The sequence below is a fragment of the Pecten maximus genome, chromosome 3 (assembly GCF_902652985.1).
Source record: "Pecten maximus chromosome 3, xPecMax1.1, whole genome shotgun sequence".
Lineage (NCBI taxonomy): Eukaryota > Metazoa > Mollusca > Bivalvia > Pectinida > Pectinidae > Pecten > Pecten maximus.
Window position 1 is genome coordinate 19,206,604 of NC_047017.1, and position 20,399 is coordinate 19,227,002.

Below are 20,399 nucleotides of genomic sequence, written 5' to 3' on the forward strand. Positions count from 1 at the left end.
AGAAATAGTTATATAAGTAAAAATCAAGACGGCCATGACATGACTTATAATTTACACGACTATGTACCAATCATTCACGCGGGTAGGTGCAGTATATTTTAAACCAAAATATATTAATACATGTATCCCTTTAATAGTGCAAGAAAGAAAAAAAAAGAACGCAAGGCATTTCTTGAAATAATGATCGAAGACGAAACTCAAGTATAACCTCGCATAGGAAACAGTTTCTTTTATTTATTTAGGATACAATGTCTTTTGTAATTACTAGAATACCTCACATACAAAATATTGCGTTCAAAACATTAATTCTAATTAAAATGAGTCCAGCAAAATGATGACTTTAAAAGGATATATTACAGAATACGTGTTGGTATCGACCTAAATGAGCACCGGATGCAACATCAACCAACATTTCATCCATCCATGCTATCTGGTATAATCTAGTACATAATTTAATCTATATTACCGAAAGGAACTTTACTTGAAAGTTTTTACATTTCATAAAACAACAAAAATGCATAATAGGTTGGGGGGTAATACAGACATTGTATAGTTATATACAGGATGGCCATACATGTGTCTAAACTCTTTCTAATTATAATATCCATCACCTGATAGTGCATCACAGTGATCTAGAGAAAAGTTAGCATACCACAATGATACATACCGAAAAACACGATGGACAAAAACTAACATCGTTAAACGAGAGCAGTATCTGAATAAAGTATAGATTTTACACAGAGACCATAAAAATAACAAGACCAGGCGTTTGAGAAAGGTAAGCGTCTTTTTTTTCCTTGACGACACCCACCATACAAAGCATACATCATATGACATTGGACAAGTAATAATTAAAGGTTATGTTAATAAAATATATCCTGTTTACAGACACCGTAGTACACAACGTGTGTACGATCCAAAAATTGATTGCCTAACGAAGTTAAAACCAGATCTGATGTTTATACAATTTAAACACCAGTGAAGATGAAGCCAGTCAGTGTTTGTCAAACATCTTGTCCTTGAGGTTTGGCACGATTTTCCAAATGATGGTCCATATATATATATGATATTATAGTGTCAAGGGACACTATACTACATATATATATGGACCATCATTTGGAAAATCGTGCCAAGCCCCTGTGGTATTTAACAGCGTTAGAGGCCGCATCCACTCCTATCATGAATACCGGATCTGCTGGTTTCTGTAATTTGAAATGGTTACAGCTTTTAAAATGACAATGTTATATTTTCACTATTGACAATGAACAGTACATGTTTGAAATATTCTCATCAACTGTATCTTAATAAGTTAGTCAAATACCGACTATTTTGTTTGACTTTTATTCAATACTTTTCTGATTACTCTAGACACCCACGTCTTCCAGTTGGTGATTACTGTCCGAGTTGTACATTGGGTGATGTAGTCATAGATTGGAACACATAAGTATATACATATCATACTTGTCAGAACTATTATATACTATGAATACTAGCTGCATCATTATATTATGTTTATATCACCTAGCCTTATAGTAATCTCGATATTATAAACAATTTAACGCTATAATAACTAAATGTATAAAGGAGTGTGGTATCGTAGCAGTAAATACATTCCGTTATGTTAATTTAATTGATTATATCACTGAACCGTATCTTAATGAATAACAGTAAAAGAAAACAAAAATATTAGCCCCTACTCCTACTTTAGTACGAGCAGTGGCTAATATATTTTTTCTATTATACTAACCAGAAGCAGACGCCTGTGATATTATATAAGATATAACATATACTATCTATTATAAAGTGTGATATTATATCGTTAAGTATCTTAAGTTTTGTAAGTGATTATAAATAGCACATTTCCATCATAATTAATACATTTTATCTCGCCATGCATAAAAACAATGTAGTTACGAGTTCATTGTCTTGTGGTCCTAGCATGTGAAGGCGACCAACTTTTCCACAGGTAAAATGCTGTGACATAGTTAGCCCGTTGAGACAGAAGCAGGTGTGGTAATAATCTCGGGGCCTGTAACGTTTAACATGTCTATACCTTCCACAATACACGTGGTCAGTAATCATCATCTTATGCATCAAACAATTTCGTTCTGTTAATATACTAGTATGTAATTTTGAAGTGATGTCATGGCAAAATTAAATGATTATGGTTAGATATTCCAGTCGTTCAAGATATAAGACACTCGACAATAGATATATCTGCTGTTATACACTGTACATGAATGTCCCTTCAAGATTGTAGAGCAAAGTCAAGTAATATCATTCACAAGATTAAGAGGTAGTAAATTTGTCACGAAATATTTCTAGGGCACAGAAAAGAACATCAATCTACATTAGTAGAGATATGGTCAGGGTTTTCTCAATTCTCAAGAGAGATGTCAATATTTTGTGAAAGTAGCCTGACCTGATGTTTCTTTGTTCAGAAACACCAAGTCAATATTGCGTTTATGATGTCATAATAATTATAACGTTACTATGAATGCCGCAGTGTAAATTTCCTGCTATCGAGATAAATATAATGCAATTCCACCATTTTGAAAACAAGTTCCATATACATGTATAATATGAAAATAAAGAACCTTTGAGTCGGTCAATATGGTGTAGTGGTATAATCTAGAAGATTTGTCTTCGGGTTTCGCCCTCATTCAATATTTGATACTACCAGGTTGGTATAACACAATATTGACCTCACCAAAGGACCGTAATTAATTGATAATGACTGTAGAATCCTTGGATTTTGGTATAAAATGCAAATGCAGAACTTTTTTTTCAAAATGTAGGTTTAAGAAGAAATCCATAGAAGGCGATAGAAAAAGAACGTACTTTAGCCTTAATGTTTCACATTGCCCTATCGTCCATTAAAAAGCTATACTACAGGTGATCTAAAGATGGGGAAATAGTTTTAGTTTTTTTCTCAGTAACAAAATAACACTAACTTGCCAGGTTTGTCAATAAGACCCCCTCCTTGGTGTTGACAACAGACTAAGATATATTCGTGTAAGGCTTCGTGGTCAAACATCCAGCGTTCTGTACTCAAACAGTGTTCATCTGTGTGAAACATGTTCAATAAGTTTATATGTATGCTTCAGATACTGCAGTATCTCGAAGTCAGTGGACCATACAGAAACCGAGATATCCCGGGTAATCCATGTAACCGAGTTTATAGTTTCTGTCGGAATTGAATTTTTACTTCGAGTTTTGGGGATATTTATAAAAATATATGTTATATATTTAAAAAACAGGTGTATGTAAGAAAATTATTTAGTAAATAAAATAGACAGCTAAAACTGTTATAAATTGCAATTACAGTTGTGATACTGGTATGTGTTTTACATAAAATTTTTACCAAGCATGAGATACAAGTGAAACAATAACTGTCAAATGATGTATGTCACTGACATTGATAAGCAATACACTAAATCATGGAAATTAATGCAGAGAATCCGACTACAAAGTACTTATCTCAGAGTAGATCATGTAGTACAAAGATAAAGTACCAGTCAGCCAAAAAGAATAACACCCATCCACTAGTTTATTGGTACGACCCTGGAATCCGCCTTCAAATTCGTATCGGTCTGTTGGCAGCTCATTTCTAAACGATTATGAACTATGGTGACAGTTATTTTGACACTAGCTAGACTACGTGAATAATAAAAAATGAAAAAAGATTATCGGATGCTTTTGTTTTCTACACAATTTGACATATTATACAAGATTTTCCTTTGGGAAATAGTATATTGTTCAGATGATGTATTCTGGAAAACTATCAAACAATTGGCAAAGTCTGCAGCCGTTTACATACATGATAATTATTATCTAGACACATTTTACATGTAATTTTACAAGTAAAAGTCGACATACGTCAGTCTCCACTCAGAACTGCGACTATAAGAGGAGACAAGTTGTATTCACAAAATTTTAAAAAAGACTGGCGTTGACATACGAGATATGTACGAATGTCACAAAGACTTGTCCGGCCCATGGGAGAGCCGCCAGAGCACAGTACGAGTATCCTCCGTGGGCTGCCATACCAGGGCATATTCCAAACCCACCCTCGTACGTCTGGCAACTGTCATCACATAACATATAACCATTATATAGACATTTCAGATGTCAATTTTCCCAAGAAAAAATACATAGAAAATATAACAAAAATATTGCTAATGAACCAAAACAAATATTTTACTTCGAAATATCAAAAATCAATGAGACATATCAAATTGTCTTAAATATGAAACTTGATATTGATATTGATAGCTAAAATAAAGTACAGAATATGGTCTGTCTACACACCTCAATGCTTTGATATATTAATTCACTTATTGTTTATTTATTTGGAACTATTTACATGTATCATCAAATACAGATACATAACTATGTAGTTTGCTTACCTGACGATCCATTCAGGGGTACCGTTAAATAACTCTGGAGTCGCTATATTAGTCAGGCGTACAACAGCCGATGCACAGTAGGGTCCTCTATGATAGAAACCAGGCACAATGGGTACCTCTTCAGTAGACATCTGAGCAGGTACCTTCTTTATGTTGATAGCATACCTCAATAATGTTGTTTTCCTTATTATGAAAGCATTCCTTATTTTCTTGTTTACAATACTAAACTATTAACATCTATTCATCGAACAGAGCCAGAATACTGCAACTGTTAGTGGATTTTAAGCTAACTATACGTCTTTGGACAGGAATTGTTTTCTATGGAAAGCATTGTGGTAGCGCCCATTCATCAGGACACTGATCTGTTTTGATTCAAGTATAAGCTTAAATTATAGTATGCCAAAAGAAAAATGGTTTACGGTTTATCAAAATACTTGCAGTAGATCACGTTTTTAGTAAATATCTTATTTTTTTTAAAATTCAATAATGCCTTTATGATAATTCTACATAATATTTCATAATAATTTAAAATAACAAGTACAAAAGTAGCAAATGAACTGTATCCAATTCATTCTTTTACCGCATATCAGCAATTCCACCCACGTACAATCTGTAAGCTCCCCCTTCTGTGCGCATTTTAAGAAGAAATGTACAGGCGCGGATCCAGAAATTTGAAAAGGGCCCCCCCCCCCCCCCCCCCCCCCCCCCCCCCCCCCCATTACTGCCATTACTGTATATACTAAAAGTAAAGGAAGGATGACATTTATACCACTATGAATGCCATAACTTGTCATTGGCATTACTATTATAATGGCACACTTGTTATATTGAGTACCAACGATACTTCATAGAAAAAAAACACAAAACAAGGATACACTATGATACGCATACTTGAACTAAATTAATTTTGATAAGTTGAATGAATACTCAAAGATTTTTTTTTAATTGCTCTGTTTTTTTAAAACAGTCAATGCTTATGTAGGTTCTCTCGACGGCATTGATTTATTATAGTGTATATTTCTCTACCTAGAACACACACTGTTTAGTCTCACCTGTCTATGATTGTGTAGGCCTCCTCCGTACCCAGGATGCACAATGCACTCACAGCTGCGAATGTCTAGGATAGGTCAGCCTCCTGACCTGGACTTCCTTAAAATATATAATGTGAAAGTCAGACTCGATATACCAGATAGAATACTTTCAAATAAACTTTCCTTGGTAGTTTTTTCCCTGATGTGTCATTGTCGAGTCCTAGAAGGTAGAGACAGCTGTATAGTTGCAGTTTATTTTGGCTTTACTGTATCTTGCCCCCAGTTTATTTCGAAATGTGCCAATATCTTGTGTGTCTAATGTGCATGTACAGTCCTTTCATAAATAATACTGTCGCCAGTCGTGAGAGACTCTCACTATATAATTAAGATGTGTCTGTCACTGATTTCTTCAGTTATAACACCATCTATGCTTCCAATAATAAAACATCAAAAAATTATCCTGACGTCCGAAAGCCAAATATCATACAAGACAGGAATGTTATATCACATTCTATACGACTCCCGATATCATATATACGTCTTTGAAACAGGTAGGAACTTTGGATGAAGGCCCAAGGAGTAGCCCAAAGGACCAGCAGAGGACGATGCATAAAAAAAAGGAAAGTCATGTAGCATTTATGGAGCAAAAAGACGTCGATAAACAATGGACCAAGAAAAAACCAAACCCATAAGGAAGCCATTTGGATCATCGAACGAGGACACAGGAACACGAGGTAAGTGAAAGCTAATATCTTGTAAAATGGAAGTGTAGTGTTTTATTTTGTGTTTAGTGGAAAATTGTGTTTTGCAGAATCAAATAGAATAGATGCATAGTTATGTAGTCCATGAAATTTCCACGTGTTTTGAATTGGGACAGAGCGAATAAAGAATTGTTACAATTTCCCGTACTATTGTATATTCTAACATCAGACAATAACCCTCTTACAACATAGCAACTGACAAACTGATATTACATTTGTATTTAAACTATTGGACACTTTTTTGCTTATATACCTGAAAATCCTCCATCCGGGCATTGACATTTTCCCAAAAATTGCGCCACAATGAAAGATTGAAATAGGTTTTACAGTTAAATCTCTTATGTGAAACGTTCAAATTGAATCGAAATACAAAAGGATCAAACATTGATATTAATTAACAAATAATAATCATAATGCCATGCTTTCATGTTAAATTAAATGTAAGTTGCTACAATAAACATCACGTTAACACTGCCGTCATTCCATCTCAATTCAAAGTAATTACGAAATCAGAATATTACAGGGAAATACTCGTTTTAGACGAACATACTTTGATGCAAGATCTTCAGGGAGAGGTTCGCCCAGTAAGATTCTTCAACATGCTTCTGCAGAGCAAAAAACATATAGACGTTATACCAAAGATAAAAATACTCATTAAACATATTAATTTGGTGCAACATTAGTTTTAATTCAAATAGTTAACAGAGATTAGAATTGGTCAACCAAGAGCAAACCACGAAAAAAATATTGATTACGTTGGAGCTTTGAAAACAGAAGTAGAATAAGGCGCTCTGGAAGGGTAAGCGTCATCGAAGATCTTCATTACAGATCATGCAAGTGCAATATTTGGATATCAAATTTAGCGATGGTTTTATATAATATGAACAATGACATTTGTATATATCACTATAATGAAAAACGTTACATAATGTCCCCAGATATGTTCATTATGATATCTATCAAAGTTCTGCGATGTTGATTCTATTATACATTTGATAGTAAACTACAACAATCGTGACATTATTTAACATGATGGGAAAATCCATTCACACGTGCTGGCCTGAAATATCCAAACCTGGCCCATATCAGATTATTCTTTCAGATTAGATCCAAACTAGCACCTTCAACATGGTGGTTCGGCAGCCCTCCAATTATACAAACTTGCTACAAGCGTTTTTTTTCCAGCATGCGCGTTCTGCTACAATACGTTGTGTATTGCATGTCTAACCCGGGGTTTAGATGAAAAGAACAAGTTGATCTTTCGAAAATCTCCCAGCAAAGCTGAAATAAAACATATTACGTTAACTTATAAGAGTAACGTATGTTCATCAGTGATTTTTAATTAGCAGGTGGGTAAGAAATAGTGTATATAGTTTATGATTATAAATTTATTGGTAAAAAGATATTTTACAAGTATTTAATGTTTAAGATACAAATTTGTTTGTACACACTATTCGATTGATATGCCTATAAATCAGATATTGAAGGAAGTCTTACAAATACGGACACATAAATAAAGCACCAGTACTTAAATTAACCGTTTACCACTAACATCAAGTCCGTCTAATGGGACTTTAATTGGTGTCCCGTGTGAGAATGTCTAACTTGCACGATAAAGATCCCTCTGTGGTTTTTTGATGAAGAGTATATAGGGGTGATAACGCCGGCCCAGAGGATAGGATATTCTTAGGCCAATATTCAATATTTCGAAATATTTATTAGGTGTTTAGATGGACGTCAAAAAACCTTGATAAACCAAATTCACAGGGTAGGGTCTTCTCTCTTCTCCCTTCATCTTCGCTAGGGTAAGCGTAACTTCTACTAAACAGTGCTAGGTTAGGACCCCTTCGAATCTTGGGGTCGCTTTCAAAATTTAATCACACCATCAATTAGACAGGCGATTCTCTTCCACCTCACTTTCTAGATCGCTTATTGGTAAATGGGGCATAATCTTATCATTGTTCCACGCCAACTAATTCACCCATTGGTTGACGAAAGTAAGATGCACGCCCTCAACATTTAAATTCACTGCGTGTATATAATTGATGAATTGATTTCCAAAATTGTATTTATTGATTTCCATATTTATATACTGTATGAATGGGTCTGTAGAATTTACAAAACGAACAAATTGGCCGAAATGAAAATAAATGAGTGAAAGATGTGAAAGAGACCTCCTATGAGAGACTTCATATTGTAAGAGGGGTGAACCCTGGGTCCCAACCATGGCATCCCTCAATTTTGCTTGGATAATACAAATCAATTTAAAACCTTTAAAAAAAGCATAGTTGCATCTAAACTTTCACAGAAAAATAATAACATTTGGATTATGCCCTTCTGGCATCACCTGAAAATTAAAATGTGTCTATTTATGGATTTCCCAAAATAGGTATTTATTGATATCCACAAATCGAATTATAGAATTCCATAATTCATTAATGGATATCAATAAATATTAATTGATTTCCAAAAATGAATTATGGAAATCAAAAAATAATTATTGATATCCATAAATCGATTTATTGATAGGCCTATCCATAAATTGGGACTTTTTCCATTTGGCTTGCCATACAACATGAAGGGTACGTGGTATGTACTCGTGCACAGGTCCTGATTATATATTGAGTGTATATTGACAGACGATGCTAGGAGCTGTGTACACGTGTAGTAGTACGGACCGTCAGTCAGGTTCCGGACCGGCGTGTTTTCATTTTTCTATTACATTGTTATAATAATATTACACAGTTGTATTCGGCATGATTTTAGTTCAATTCAAGTCCTGCACGATACTTATCAAAAATAACTTGTTCAGAAATGCGCGTTTACTCGCTAACACCTCATCGGGTCACCTTTATAATTATGTTTACAAAAATCCAATGAAAGAGAGACACATGTTTTTTAGCTATTTTTAGACGCCGTTTCTATTTTTAGTTTGCTGCCACATCGGAAGTACCGCCATCTTGGAATCAAGACTTGGAAGTCGTAACCAAAATCACAAGATGAAGGCCGTGTTGTTAACGGGGGTTAGCTTTATCCTGACATCAATTGTCGTAGGAAATGCATATTATCAAAAGAAGCAGTTTTATCCGTCGGTTGTGTATATAACGAAGTCTAACCCGAGTATGGCCGTAAGTAACGATAAGTTAAAAGATCAAAGTGACAAGTGTAAACATTAGCAAAAAATATTTTGTTCAATATTTGATTATGTACACGTATTAGTACACGTATTAGGCGCGAGACCTTGTGAAAGTAATTGTATTGACACATTGGACAGAGCATAGATGATTTGAATGATCCAAATCATTCACTATATTCCATGTGCTTTACACATCTTATGTTGCACAGTATTAAAATAAAAACAAAACAGATGTTATAATCATAACATGATTTTGTTCAAAGGCAATGACTGAAACACTGTGATAAGAAAATCGCGGACATGGCACTCATGTTCAACTATAGATCCTAAATGATGTCATGACAATATAAAGCTATCTATGGTGAATTTATCAATTCACATAGAGCACTTGCATTCATTGGATAATGTAACGCAGTGGGACATGCTATTTCATTTTGAACATTAGGCCTATAAAATAAATGTGAAAGGAGTAGGTCAGTGTGGCTTAAATAGATTGTACACAATGATAAATACTGCCTCGGTCATTCAGTTGACAGAACATGCTTATATTATTTATCTGTAAAGGTATATGTAGAATCAGGGATTATCACGATCATACCATATATATATATACTTAATTGAGATTTGAAATCGGGGTCATTACATATAAAGCAATGAAACGAAATAAGTTTCATGTAATATCATAAATGTAATCCTGGCCTAACAAATACTTGCCGCAATATTTTAATATACCATATGCATGTGCACTCTGCTTGAGAGAACTTCTCTTTAGCTTGATAGGACGATTGAGCATAAGAATAGATAGCCAGAGGTCCTAGGTTTGATCCCTAGTGGAGTAACTAATAAATATCAAATTTTAAATATCATAGAATTACAATTCCTATTATGGGCTATGTTACATGATGTTTAGTATGTTGCGACCAGTAATATAATAAGACTACTGGTATGTATTTTACCAGGGTAACGTATATTATACCCCCCACCCCCAACACACTCTCCATCTCTGACCCCCGCCCAACAAGGAAGAACTTGTCCTTAAAGTTTCCAGGTGTTACAGCAATGCTTTCACATGTATAAGTGATACTATGTATTAAGTATCATTCCCGGTCCTTACGTATGCAACTATGCATGCATATATGGGTGCCAAATGCAATGTAAAAGAGTGCATGATCAATGAAGTTTAATATCAATGTTTTCACCAGGGCTCAAACACCGGACCTCTGGCTTGCTTAGACTCAAAGGAGCGAGTTAAAGAAAAGGTCTCTTTAGATGACCAATATATTAATTCCACATACCAGGGATACACTCGCAAAACATACATTAATTCATTATTGACAAGGTATATTTTTGTTTCAGATGCTGTATATACAAGCTTTTGTTGGAGTCATTTTAATGGGAAAATTAATGAGGAAAATTTTCTTCGGGCAACTGCGTGCTGCAGAATTGGAGGTAATGACTGAGCTAACAATTGATAATACTCTTTTTCGAACTACATTTGTAATACTTAATTGTGTCAAAAACCTTTTGAACATCAAATGGGCAATATTCTGAAATGTCAAAAGTTAATGGCTTGCCAAGGGTTTGTTTTGAAGAATAATGAAAGGTAAAAAGTCAGTGCCTGAAGGTAGACAATGAATTATTTTTTCTGCCTACCATCAAATAATATTTCAACAGTGAATCATGTTTTCTAAGCCAACTGCATAGTAATGAACATGATATCATCTGAATGTGAAATGTAATGACATTCTATGATATATATACTATATCTGTGTCTTTCGCATCCACCATCTCGAAATTTAGAGCTATTTTTTGATAACAGGTGAATCTAATTCCACAACATGAAATTTCTGCAAATTTTTTGTTGTTAAACAAATCAAATTTTGAAATAGAGGGACCTTTTTGTGAAGATATTTAATAAAACAATTTCCAATATGTTAGGAAATTTTTACTGTTTTGGTAATAATTATGATGCCACTGTAATGTGTAATTATGTATAATTTGTATTTTTTTTTTAACTTTGTAGCATTTGATCGAAAGATCTTGGTATGCAGTGACAGAGACCTGCCTGGCCTTCACAGTGTTTCGAGATGATTTCAGTCCAAGATTTGTAGCTTTGTTTACCCTTTTGTTATTCTTGAAATGCTTCCACTGGCTGGCAGAGGACAGGGTGGACTATGTAAGTGGATATTTTTTACTTATGAGTACCAGTATAGGTGACTAGTCCCACAGAACAGCATGACTTCAAGACTCATATATCAGGGCATCCAGTTGACCCTTAACATTGAGCTATTTCAGAAGTCAAATCACTATATCTCAGAAATCTGAAGGGTCAAAATATGTCAAATAGCCACGTCCCTTCAAACCCAAGTCAGATCTCAATTTGGGGACTCAAAAACTTACTCTCAAGGGTCTACTGGATGTCCAAAATATCACTGAAACGTTAATGTTGTCTAGTTTTAACAAAGACTGCACCATACATGTGTCCTATAATGCTTGGGACTCCAATACCTTTACCTAATTTTCAAATCAATCATTACCCCTGGTATATCTCCCATTTGTTCCATTTAGACAAGAGAATCTGTCAACACAGGGGCTTTTCTTGGGGCTTTTTAGGACCAATTATGAAATTATTTCATATTTAAGCTAAATTCCCAAAATTTGTGGTTTACTCCTGAAAAAATGAGACAAAGAGGCACTTTCCCAAACCAATGAGGAAACAGCCCTGAAACATTTGTCATACATTATAAGATTTCATCACACCCATTTGACAATCTGACCAATAGGTGATTAATAGGTTAAAACTTGTATTCACTGTTTAGGAAATAGACAATACAATACATAAAGACAAGCAGTGCTAATCACAGGCAGTCATTTGTCAGTCCAATTAGACTTACAAACTGGCATCTGATCAATTTTATTGTTACAAAATTGTATTCATCTTACTGGTGCTATTTCTGATTTAGAACACAAGCATAGATTTGAGGTTTCCATAGAGGACAGGTTTCTCCAGTGATTTGTGAATTTATTGGTGATTTCATAGAGGACGTGCAATTGCAAGCTGCCTTTCCAAAAAGGGGAAAATATGAGTGCAAATACTATCTATGGATATTGAATGATTATGTTTAAGTAGAACATTCTGAAATAAATTTCTATATGTGAAACTTTCTAAATCTTACTGGTATTTAAATATTCTTTAAATTTATTTTTTGTTTTTAGATGGAGCGGAGTCCAGTGATTTCTGTGAAATTTCATGCTCGAGTTTCATGTAAGTTATTTTTGATTGCTGTATTACCAATAATACTCATATTTAATATTATCAACATTTCAAGGAAAAACGCCACTAGTTGGACATCCTAACACATCAAATGACAGGCTTTATAATTATGTTATATAATTTGGGCCATACAATTTAAACTAAAGCCCATGTATACGTATTAGACTACTGAGACCGATTAAACAAACATTTTAAGGCAAAGATGTATCGTTTTCATTATGGATATGGAAAATGTTCACTAGCTCTCCAGACATAGAATCTAGCCCCTTTTGTCCATTTAGTAGAACTGTGCACCCATAATAACTGATTGTAGAAGATTACATATAGAAGTCAGTAATGTTAATCTTGATACATATCATATTTATCCTAAAATTTAGTATTAAGGTTTTGAGAGGGAGTATTTGTCATCCATTTTATAGTTTAATTTAACGTCTCAAAATTTATGATTCTGCAAAAATAAAAAAGAGGGTTTATTTATGGGTAGGGATTTATTTTTGGATAAAAATGTATATCAGGTTTATAAAAATCTTAAAAATATCCTTATACTCACCAGCTGATTATTTTTCCAGCTCTGCTTGCCCTGTTGGCAATGTTGGACCTGTATTTCATCAATGATGCCTACTACAGCACTCTCACTAAGGGAGCCTCAGTACAGCTAGTATTTGGGTTTGAGGTAAGGCTTTTATCTATTCCCTTGTGGAATAACACTGATTTCATTCATGGCCAGTAAATTTTAATAATCAAGTTATTCTAGATACCAACAGTCAAAGTAATAAAGTACTTCTGACATGTGTTTTTGCTTACAATATGTCATATGAGTTTCATTATAATCAGGGAAAAAATTGAAAACACAGTGGAACCTGACTTAACTTACCACTGACTTTATCAACTGCTTGCATATAAAATCTAATCCACTAGAAATGCAACATGCTTCCCTGACAAGATGATTCAGTCCCATGCTGTCAGTAACGTCAGATTTCACTGTTTATATACAGTATAAGATAATGTATTTCGTTATTGTATACAGTATTACAATTTTTACAAAAACAAATCCAGCATATAATGTGTGTATATATACGATATACAAATGTATAAAGATTATGAGAAATCATTATTAGAAACTGCCTATTTTGTGAACATGATTCTATTGAATAATGTCTATTTTCAGTATGCAGTCTTGTTGACAGTGGTGTGGATGACCTTGATGAAATACCTACTTCACTCCATTGACCTTCAGAATGAGAACCCTTGGGAAAACAAAGCTGTATACCTTTTATACACAGAACTTATTATAGGTATAATCTTGTAGACCTACCTAGTGTATTTGTACATTATGCTACAGCATTATCTGTTATCTGTTATCTGCTAAATAATATATTTAAAAAAATGTCTTACGCCAGTGTCAGATATATTTTGGAGTACGAAAACGTTATTCATAATTCTGTGAGTTCTAAAAGTCTTAAGTAGTTATATTTTGTGTTTCAGGTTTTATAAAGGTTGTGTTGTACATAGTGTTTATGGCCATTATGATAAAGGTTCACACATTCCCGTTGTTTGCCATCCGTCCTATGTATTTGTCTTTGAGGTGAGTGTAATTTGTAATATATTCTGGGAAATTTGATTGATGTCTGTCCTGGTTTTCGAGATCGTTATTATGGTATGACCATATATCCCTGATAATACTTGTCTGTATATCCCGAGTATTTAAGGTAACCAGGTATATTTTATATAGAACATTTACTATCGAAACTGAAGAGTCTTCAAGTTATCAGAGTTTGGGATAACAAAGTTTGACTTCAGATAATTGATACTGATAACTAGTTATGGAGCTCAAAATCACTGTATAGCTACTTCCATAATATTACTGATGCAAACTTAACATGTTCATTTGAATTTAAGAAAATTACCTGTTGCTTCACAATGTAAAGGACACTTTGTTCTCGTTAACACTGACAAACAATTTTTGAGAACATAAAGCACTAACATTACAATTTTTTTTATCTTATTGTAGAGGCTTTAAGAAGGCACTTCATGATGTGATCATGTCCCGACGTGCTATACAGAACATGAACACATTGTACCCAGATGCTACCGCAGAGGAGCTCCAGGCTGGGGACAATGTTTGTATCATTTGTCGTGAGGATATGCTGGCCACTTGTAAGAAACTTCCCTGTAACCACATCTTCCATACAAGTTGTCTGCGTTCCTGGTTCCAGCGCCAACAGACCTGTCCTACATGCAGAATGGATGTATTAAGGATGAACCGCCCAGAGCTGGCCACACCCCAGCAACAGCCTCAACAGCCACAACAACAGCCGCAACAGCCACAAGTACCACAGATGCCACAAATGCCACAAAACTGTAAGACATTCATTTTCCTAAATCATGAATCCTATTCAAGATTTACTGAATTCTTGTTTGTATCAATTAACAGGACTTTACCCAAGCGGTATCCCAGAGTTTTGGGGCATCATATTTTGTTTTCAGGACGATGAACCTTAAGTACTAGATTTTACTTGTCATATGAATATTGTGGGGAAATTTGTGGATTCAGGAGTCACTGGTGTTGGAATGTTTGAAAGCAAACACGATGTAGACCACTATTTCAAAGCATTCATTGTGATTAAAAACATTTGCATAGAATAACAGACATGATTCTTGGAAAAGTCAGACGAGCTAATTAACCCAAATTCTTAAGTTTTAAGACATGAGTGGTTATTTTGAATGCACATCTACATGTACTTGGATAATATCTGTTTATATTACATTAATTGTTCAGATGTTTTTTTCTCTCTCCATCATATTTATGACAGTTCCTTTCTATTATAACAGTATTCCAGGGATTTCCTGGTATGCCGCCAATGTGGCCAAACATGCCACAACAGCCACAAGGTAACTGTCATGTATTATATATCTGATAGTAACTCCTCAAGTGTTACATTAGAATTGATATAAGTTATATGAAGGCCATGGGCAGTACCAGTTACCGTCCCACACAGAACTGATGTTCTCATTACTTTAGAGGTTGTTGTTTTACTGTATTACTCCTTCATATGTAGAAGTTACTTTCCTTATCAGTACTACTAACAGCATTTGATGTAATATACAAGAGAAAGTGAATGTGGTCAATTTGAATTTATTGTCCTCAGAAGTTAAACATATCAACACCTTTCTCAATATAGATTGTCTACATGCATGGACTTAAACTTTAAATTTACTTTTCTGCTTAACATCCCATTATGATGTGAAATAAAGCTGTAATAATGTTGTTCAAAACTAATTCATTATGACAATATTTTCTGTTATCAGCAGCCCCAAGTACCACAGGTGCTAGTTCTACAACAACAACCCCAGCAGCCACGCCCACGACTTCTGCAGGCACACACACAGTGGGCTCAACCTCCACACAACCAACACCCACCACCACTCCTACCTCTGCGGTTCCTCCAATAGTGCCACCCATGCTGCCATTTATGATGCCGTATGGTAACTATGGTAAGATATTCCTATGTATCAGATGTCCTTAATACCTGATAGTCTATTTGAGGTTTAATTTGTTCAGAATCTTGCATGTTTATTTTCATATTCGAAATAGCTTATTTTCTGTTGAACAAATTTTAAGACAATATTTCTTTATTGTTGTGCTCATGTGATGATGGTTTGTGAGGATAAACTCACTTTGACAAAAAATAAGTAAAATAAGAAATATTTCCAGATGATTTATTATGAGTTTGACGAAGAATTTGTGAGTTATTTTCCTCAATTTGTGTTTTAGCTATACCTAAGTTTAAAATGTTTGTATATGTAGCCATGCCGAGGCCCCCTAGAAACCTGACAGGTCTGTCTGTGGAGGAACTGAAGGCGATGGAGGGACAACAACGGGAGAATGTAGAAGCCAGACTTCAATGGTTACAAGACATACAGGCCCTGCTGGACGGGGCTATGGTGCTCATACAACAGTACAATGCTGTAGCCACACAGACAGGGTAAGAGTTAGCTCCCTTCTCCTGAAAACCAGCAGTTATGGCTTCTTCCCAGGATTGACATCAAATGTATGTGAATTCATTGATAAATCTGTTTCCATTTGGGTTGGTGTTTGTTTCTCATGCCATATCTTTTGTAGGAAGATTTTTGTAAAATTTCCTTAATATTAATTACATCAATGTACTGATAAGTTGGTGTATTTCTTACAAGTATAAGCAACAGATATTGTCAGGCATGCAAAGGGAGCATGATGACTTTCCAGTATTCTATTATTAAGCTACATTTGTAGGACTGATTTGCTATATTTGTATAACATTGATACCACGAATGGTTTCAATTCCTCTACCGGCCCTGCTGGACGAGGTGGAGAGGCATTTAATATTATGTCTAATATCACTACGTTATGTTTTCTTTGTTGTTGATCTGATCTCTCTGTTGTTGTTAGATTTTAGGACTGAATCGCTATGTTTAGATAACTGACACAATGAATCGTTTTTCATTCTTAATTACCTAGTTGTCAGTACAGTTGAAATTTGTCTCTTTTTACAGGATAGCAGAAATCAGTACAGCAAGTTTTCCATTATCACAAAACAAATCTGATATAAAGAAAGAAAAGGAAGCTGATACTGAGAAAAAAGGGTTAGACCCCCATTCCACAGATAAAACCAATACAGAGGATCAAAAATTAGGTAAGGCCGTGTATACCATGTGCATTTAGGCATGTTCATTTTAGATCAAGTCAAACCTTAGCCAGACAATTTATGGGCTTTATGTAATCAATGATCAAATAAAAGTAATTTTTATAGTTTTTTTTTTAGTTGAGCTCATAAAACCATATAATTGGTACTCGTAATTTGAGGGAAACCAAAACTGAAATAAATATAAAATAATGTATGTAGGGTCAGGATCCTATTACTCAGGTAATAAAAATACTCATCAACATAAAATATCTTATTGCGCTTTATTTTTTCTTCAAATATGTTTTTTCTTTCAGATTTTACAGGTCTGGAAGGAGCAACAGGTTTCTCGCCAGCAAAAGAGGAAACGATTCCATCATGGGAAGACCCTCACGAAGAGGAACACAATGATGAGATGCACGAAGTACGGAAACGCAGGCTTCAAAAGTTTACTCAAGAAAATCCTTCTAGTGTGAAAATGGAACACAAATCACAGGACTGAGCAAGCTGCTTATCACAGACATTCAGCAACGGTGTGTTTTTGGCTCCTAGTCAACAGAGTGCCGCATTCCTTGGAACAGATGATGTTGTATGTGTGTGTTCGGTATCTAAGGTATCTGAAAGTGTTAGATACCTGAGGTATCATAAAGAGTGATAGTTATATATGTACCTGTATCCGGAGTGTTAATGTGGTTTATCAGAGAATTTTAGTTATACACGTATCTGAAAGAGTGCCTGCTACTCGGGAGAATGATGCCTGCTAGGTACTGGACCTCAGAGCGTGTGCAATAAACAGAATGATTTACAGTACCTCTTGGGGACATAAAATGGTGATAATGGAATCACAACGATGATGCCAAATGACAATTTTCGAAAAGAATAATCATGTGGGTCACATATTGAGGTTGTAGCCCACATGTTTACCTAGTAGGTAATTTGAATTGCTTGAACTGACTTACCCATCCCATAAATGCTATTCCTTGGGATTGTTATACACATTCAGCATTTTACCATTGTTATGCATTTTTTCTCATTATTCAATATTTGGATGCATAAAATAAGTGGAATGTTAATACAATCATTTTAATTGGGCTTCACAGTTTTAATAAAAAGAAAGGTGGTAGGGTATTTTAAATTCAGATTAGATAGGTTTGTGTTTTTTCTGATATTAAGTTACATGCTAGTGTTAATTTTGATTAATTACTAGTTGGTTTTCCAACTCGTTGCATTGCTTAATAAATCACATATATGTGTGGTTGTTTAGGCGGCTTTGATTAATCATCATGTAACGGTTTTAAGAAAGCTACACAAATTTACCTCCATTGTACTTCCATCTCATATATAGTAAAAATAACAGGTCAGTATTCACACCAGACTTTAGAAATTAATTAAAATATTTTGTTCACTGTGATGTTACTAGATGTTAGCAAACTTATTTCTAGTACATTATACACAATCGTTACATGTGATCATTTTTCAACAATTGCAAAACAAATCAATTACTCATATTGGCTCTTACGGAAGTGTGCTAGTGGTCTTGCAGTGTGATAGAAAGCAGAAGTATCCGGAGAAAAATCATGTTGTTCGGCCCAGGTTACCCCAATACATTTTCATTTTCGATTGGGGGCAAACCCCAGCTGTCTAGATGAAAGGCAAGTGTGTCATATAACGGTCCTGTAATAAGCCTGTACCTCTACTTGGATTAAGAAAGTATGTGTTGACCATTTTTGGCTAAGAGTGAGTTCAGAACATCATTCATTATTTTAAAAATACATATGCTTTGGAGATGAAGTTTGTAAGTGTTTATGAAGTCAATTCATTGCAGGAAGTTGACAAATGTTTTATTACTTTAAGAGTAAAAGGTAAAACATGCAACATGATACAGAATTGAAACATGCAACATAATATGCTATAATAAATCATTACAACTTATAAAGACATAACAATCCATTTTACTAAACATTTATAAAATATATAATAAGTCTGTCATTGTGGTTTACAATGTGGTGTCATCATGTGGTTATGCACAAATAAATGCAAATCAACGTAGTACCATTTTATTTATTTATTTATGTTGGTGTGTATTTGCTTCCCAATTTGAGAAATAGAGAATTTTTGTAGTTGTACTATAATTGGTGTTCATTTGCACCTGTTGAAGATTTTGGCAAAATGTTGATATTCTAAACAGAATGATTATGAAAAAAGGTATATTCAGTATAAATTTCCTCTTCGGCGGGAACGCCCGGAATTTGAGACCTCTGGTGGTAATTTCTGTAACTAGGGGTAATGATTCGCTTATAATTAGTTCCAAGTATGAGGCACGTCATTGTAGTCCGTCAATCAAAGTAGATGTGCACAGAAATGTATTAACTATGCTGATAATGTTTTGAACATTTCAGGAATTATTTTGAATAAACAATAATAATAATGTCTTGTAAATATCTACACCCTGCATCGATTTTTGCAAATCTATATTGAAAATACTGTTTGAAGGGAGATAACCTGCGAGATTCTGACGTTACCCTTAACAGAGGACACTTGTTTAACTACTAGAAATAAGGATGGCATAACAACCAAGCATAAACAAATTCCTGATTTTCATAATACCCTCCAGGTTTTGGCTAACAACATTTCTTTTGTTTACAACTTGGTAGTTTGTTCACGAGATTTTATGAGATTTAGTCCGATATGTAGGCGATCACGTGTTCCGTCTGTTACGTGAGCGAGCACTCTGTCAAAATGGAAGCACGTGGACACGGGCTTCACACGAAAGCATCAAAATGATGTTTGTCGCTAGAAATTAATATCTATCAACATGAATTAAAGGCAAGTTGCTTACAAAGTTTTAAATCTGTTGTTGGACTCACTGAAATAAGTGTTTGTTTATTTAGGACTAAACTGTTTACGGTAAGTTGTTCAAGCCTGGCCAGACCACAAAATCACAATATCTACTTGCGATTATAGTCCGAATTTTCTGACGATCTTGCTATATACTATATGCAAACTTTAATCAGCTTTAAGGCGATATCAACACCCCAGAACCCTTCGGATTACTGCGATAACTGATCGAAGTCCCTGTGTTTCAAATCCATGAATCGGTAGACTTACGTGATGGCGTGATTGGAAT

General features: G+C 34.6%; 1 protein-coding gene and 1 pseudogene across 1 annotated transcript; one reads left to right on the forward strand and one right to left on the reverse strand.

Moving 5' to 3' along the window:
- Positions 1-413: 413 nt before the first annotated feature.
- On the reverse strand, positions 414-6,506 carry LOC117322637 (annotated as a pseudogene).
- A 2,645-nt stretch (positions 6,507-9,151) lies between these two features.
- On the forward strand, positions 9,152-19,395 carry LOC117323476 (E3 ubiquitin-protein ligase synoviolin B-like). The gene is made up of 13 exons (XM_033878724.1): positions 9,152-9,329; positions 10,694-10,786; positions 11,361-11,513; positions 12,554-12,602; positions 13,181-13,284; positions 13,780-13,906; positions 14,097-14,196; positions 14,623-14,972; positions 15,444-15,503; positions 15,921-16,106; positions 16,420-16,597; positions 17,145-17,284; positions 17,590-19,395. Exons 1-13 carry the CDS (start codon positions 9,201-9,203, stop codon positions 17,772-17,774), a joined length of 1,854 nt encoding a protein of 617 aa, XP_033734615.1. The 5' UTR covers positions 9,152-9,200; the 3' UTR covers positions 17,775-19,395.
- The last annotated feature ends 1,004 nt before the right edge of the window (positions 19,396-20,399 follow it).

Excerpts from the sequence above, each read along its gene's own strand:
- LOC117323476 (XM_033878724.1), top strand. The coding sequence starts at position 9,201 with ATGAAGGCCGTGTTGTTAACGGGGGTTAGCTTTATCCTGACATCAATT. Across the intron at positions 10,787-11,360 it reads TGCGTGCTGCAGAATTGGAG|CATTTGATCGAAAGATCTTG; the intron begins GTAATGACTGAG and ends TTAACTTTGTAG. Across the intron at positions 13,285-13,779 it reads AGCTAGTATTTGGGTTTGAG|TATGCAGTCTTGTTGACAGT; the intron begins GTAAGGCTTTTA and ends GTCTATTTTCAG.